The 3972-nt window shown below is 38.2% G+C and overlaps 1 protein-coding gene across 2 annotated transcripts in view; it reads left to right on the forward strand.

The window, feature by feature from the left end:
* The window catches only part of ntrk1 (neurotrophic tyrosine kinase, receptor, type 1), a 31414-nt gene extending 29997 nt beyond the window's left edge, over nucleotides 1-1417 (forward strand). For both annotated transcript variants that reach the window (XM_034873298.1, XM_034873297.1), the window contains one exon: nucleotides 191-1417. In XM_034873298.1, coding sequence (XP_034729189.1) covers nucleotides 191-376 — 186 coding nt within the window. In that variant the 3' untranslated portion in view covers nucleotides 377-1417. The remainder of the gene's footprint in view (nucleotides 1-190) is intronic.
* The last annotated feature ends 2555 nt before the right edge of the window (nucleotides 1418-3972 follow it).

Raw genomic sequence — 3972 nt, forward strand, 5'->3', positions numbered from 1 at the left:
CAAATATTGCGTACCGACACGTTAAACTAGGACATGTTTACCAATTCTACATCAACATGAACAGTTTGAGGGTAAATTTAGAGATATTCACCAAAGAGTTTAAGACACAATGCATCCTGGATTATCTGAGGACAGATACACTATATTTCCTGTTAATATAACATTATATTTAAATTCCCATCTCCAACAGGCCATTGAATGCATCACGCAGGGACGAGAACTGGAAAGGCCACGCACCTGCCCCAAGGAGGTGTACCTGCTCATGCAGGGCTGCTGGCAGAGAGAGCCCCAACAGAGGATGGTCATCAAGGACATCCACAGTCGTCTGCTGGCCCTGGTCAAGAACCCGCCGGTTTACCTGGATATCCTGGGCTAAAGGGGGCCGAGAAGCAACCAGGGAGTGAATGTTCAAAAGGCTGGGGAGAACACTGGTTCCTTTAATTCTAATCAAGGGTAATTACTTTGAACAGGTTTCTCTCGGTTTGAGTTTAAAAATATGTCCCAATGCTTAATGGACAAACCATCAGCAGGGACCTTTCCTCATCCCGGCTCGACCCCGACCCGTTTACTGCCCAGTTGTTCTCCGGAAACCTGTCAAATGTTTACCAAAGTGTTTAATGTTTATCTGAAGTGGGCTCAGTCAGATGGAGAGACATGCATGGATATGTGCTGAGGTAACTGTATATGGGCTTTACGTTGCTGGGAGTGCGATCTCAGATGATGGCTTGTCGGGGGATTTTGGCTCTGACGTCCCTGCAAAGATTTATGAGCTGAGCTGTGGTACATTTTACACGACTCTACAGCAATGCAAGGCAATTAGAAAAAGAAACAGATGATTACAAGAGGGCACTTCACATCATGAGTCATTTTTTGTCAGATTTGGGCGCGCAGACAGTTATTTGTACAGTATAGTCACTGATTTTGGATACGTTTTGATAAGGCTTTCAGAAAATGTATATAGGATATCAAAGTTGTACAATCAAAACCTTGGAAAGCTTGTTTGTTTCTGATGTGTCCAATCCAGTGTATCATATGAGTATTTTTCAAAAACATAAACAAAATGTCATATTAGCAGTGAAAGTGTGTGTTTACATTTAACGTTGTTGAATATGAAAAAAGAAATACTTCCAAAGAACAACCCTTTGACCTGCAGCCTGCCTGCGACACTCAGGAGGGGCTTTTGTACAAATTAGTGCTGTTTAACATGTAGACCTTCCAAATCAAAGCACTGCAGTGAAATTCAGTAAGGGGGTACAATGGTGGGGAGGTGACACACTGAGATGGTTTTAGAGGCAACAGATGGATTCAAGTAAGTGAAACCCCAGGAGGAGAGGGACAGATGGCACTGAAACAGAGACTGGAGGTCCTCCATGGGAAGAAAAAAAGTTTAGATTCAACCAAATGGGGCATTTAGAAAGACTGAGTGTACAAACAATTGTGATACCTTTACGTGTAAATACTAAATGTAAATATTCTGTATTAATGTCTAAAAAAAATATATATCTTCATGTAATGTTACTTCAGCACTTTGTATATATTGTCTGCCCTTAAAAATAAACAAACTTGATAAAAAAAAAGACTGCGCAGGAACATCCCTCCATCCCGTCAATCCATAATGATCCATTGTATGCTTCAGTGTGAACAATGATTCGGGCCGCCGTCTGTACTTTAATTTAGACATCTTAAGAAGGCGATTAAAGAGCCTTCTATTATTTTTGACGAACTAATCAGCAACCTGCGACGTCTCCACGGGATCCTCAGCAGATGAGTATTGAAAAGGAATAATCAACTTTCATATTGCCTTTCCGCCGGGCCTTCAGCAAACAACCCCTTCTCTCTTCCTATTCCCCCCCCCCCAAAAAAAAACCACCACCCCCAGCCTCCCTCCAGCACTCTGTATGCAGAGCGTCTCCAGGGAGTGGTAATGGATTGTGAGTAATGCTATCATCCCTTTTTCTCTTTCGTTCTCTCTACCTCCTCTTGTGTACCGCGGGGATGAAAACACTTGGAGGACTCATGTCTGGCTTATTGTTTCTTCTTGTGTCTACAAGCAGATTCTGGGCCAGATAGGATTAGTGCTCTCTGTAGTGTTTGTCCCTGTTATCCTTAAGGGCTCCATTTGCAGTTTTAGAATGAACCTTTTTTTAATATGCACTCGAGTCTCCAGCCTAGTTAGATATTGGATATATGACTATAATAAGAGCTGGAAATGAGGCCATTTTCAAAATGGAAACCCTAGTAGAGCTTTGCAATGTATGCAGGATATTGATTTTTTATGGTAATTATTTTCTTCCATGATAATGTCAATGCAGATTAATTTGAGTCTGTGTTCTCTTCTAATAACAAACCACTCTGGAGGCTTTACTATCTATCCAGTAAGGCATTAAAGTTCAACTTTAAAGTTAAAGAACTCCTGCCCACAACGTTAACCTTATTTTAGTCAAACCAAAGTATCCAAATAATACAACCTCATAAAGAAGACAAGCAACAATGAAGAAAACTCAAGTTGGAGGTCACTGTTGAAGAGGTTTTACCCATTGAACTAAACTGTAAGCAGACTGGTCAGTTTAGTTCAGTCACTATTATCCCAAATGGGACACTTGATCTGCAGTCAGGAGTGTAAGATAAAAAACAACAACATGGAAACAGCTTTCCAATCAACCGGTTTTTAAAATTCCCACTTCAATTAGCTCATTGTGATGGGCTGCATTAAAATAAATCTGTTATTTAAGTCACTTAGTCTACAAAGTCTATAGTCATTTAATCTGGAAGGTTTCTTGCATCCGAACATTTTAAGTAAGCAGTAAGAGATCATTTCACATCCCTTTATTTATTTTGTAAGGTTTTTAGAGTAAATCGTTTTTCCGCAGAGATATTCCTCTTTTTATGTTTTATGTCAGGATATTATTTATTAGTTTAGGGACAACGGATGAAAAATAGCCTCTTGGCTAATTCTGGTGCATTTACAGCAATGTTGATTAATGTACACCGTCCCTGCCAAATAAATTATTAAAATTTAAATTAGTTTGAGGCTGCCTTAAACAAAAGCATCTTCACTTGGAACATGTTGAAGGATCTCAAACGATAAAAAAAAATAAAAATGGTTTGAAGGCTGAATACCAGACTAAATTTCTTCTTACACGGACCATTTCTGCATTAAGATTTCTCTCTGCAGATAGACCTTTAAAGATTCACACACTGTTGCAACACTGCAGCTGCAGCCCATATTTTGGCCGCTCAACCAGGACAAGGAAATCCTCTTATTGGCTTGTTCTGCCCTCTGCTGGTCACTCACACACACTGCTCAGACTCAGACTGTGTTAAAATCAAGGATCTGCAATGTCTGCCAACAAAAAGAATATATATATGTATATATATATATATATTTTTTTTTTGAATTGCTCAAAATCAAGTTGCATATCAATATGGTATATACATGGTTAAAACAGCAGAGCTGCAATGATGCAGTGAATAATCGATGCACAAAAAAATCAACTGGCAACTGTTTTGATAATGGAATGTTTAGTTTTGGCCATTTTTTTCTTTTTAATAGATGATTACATTGAATTATTGGATTGAATATCTTGGGTTTCAGACTGTTGGTCAGACAAAACAAGACATTGGAGAATATCACCTTAAGCTGTAGGAATTTAAACTAGAATTTCTTACTCTGTTCTTGCTTTTTATGAACAAAACGATCAATAATGAAAATAATCATTAGTATACTTGTATACTGTGTTCACTCTCTTAATATATGAGAGTGAACACAGTATACTATAATTTTAAGAAATTGCTGTGGTACGAATATTAAAAGGTAACCATTCTGTTTAAAGACATGACATTGTTCCAGTGACAATTACTACACTTATAAATATGGAATTTATTACACAAGTCTAGTAGAACAAAGTAGAAAATTACAAATTATACACAGAAAAGAACACATACGTATTTATACATTAAGAGTAGTTTGTC

Source organism: Etheostoma cragini, chromosome 6 (assembly GCF_013103735.1).
Source record: "Etheostoma cragini isolate CJK2018 chromosome 6, CSU_Ecrag_1.0, whole genome shotgun sequence".
Lineage (NCBI taxonomy): Eukaryota > Metazoa > Chordata > Actinopteri > Perciformes > Percidae > Etheostoma > Etheostoma cragini.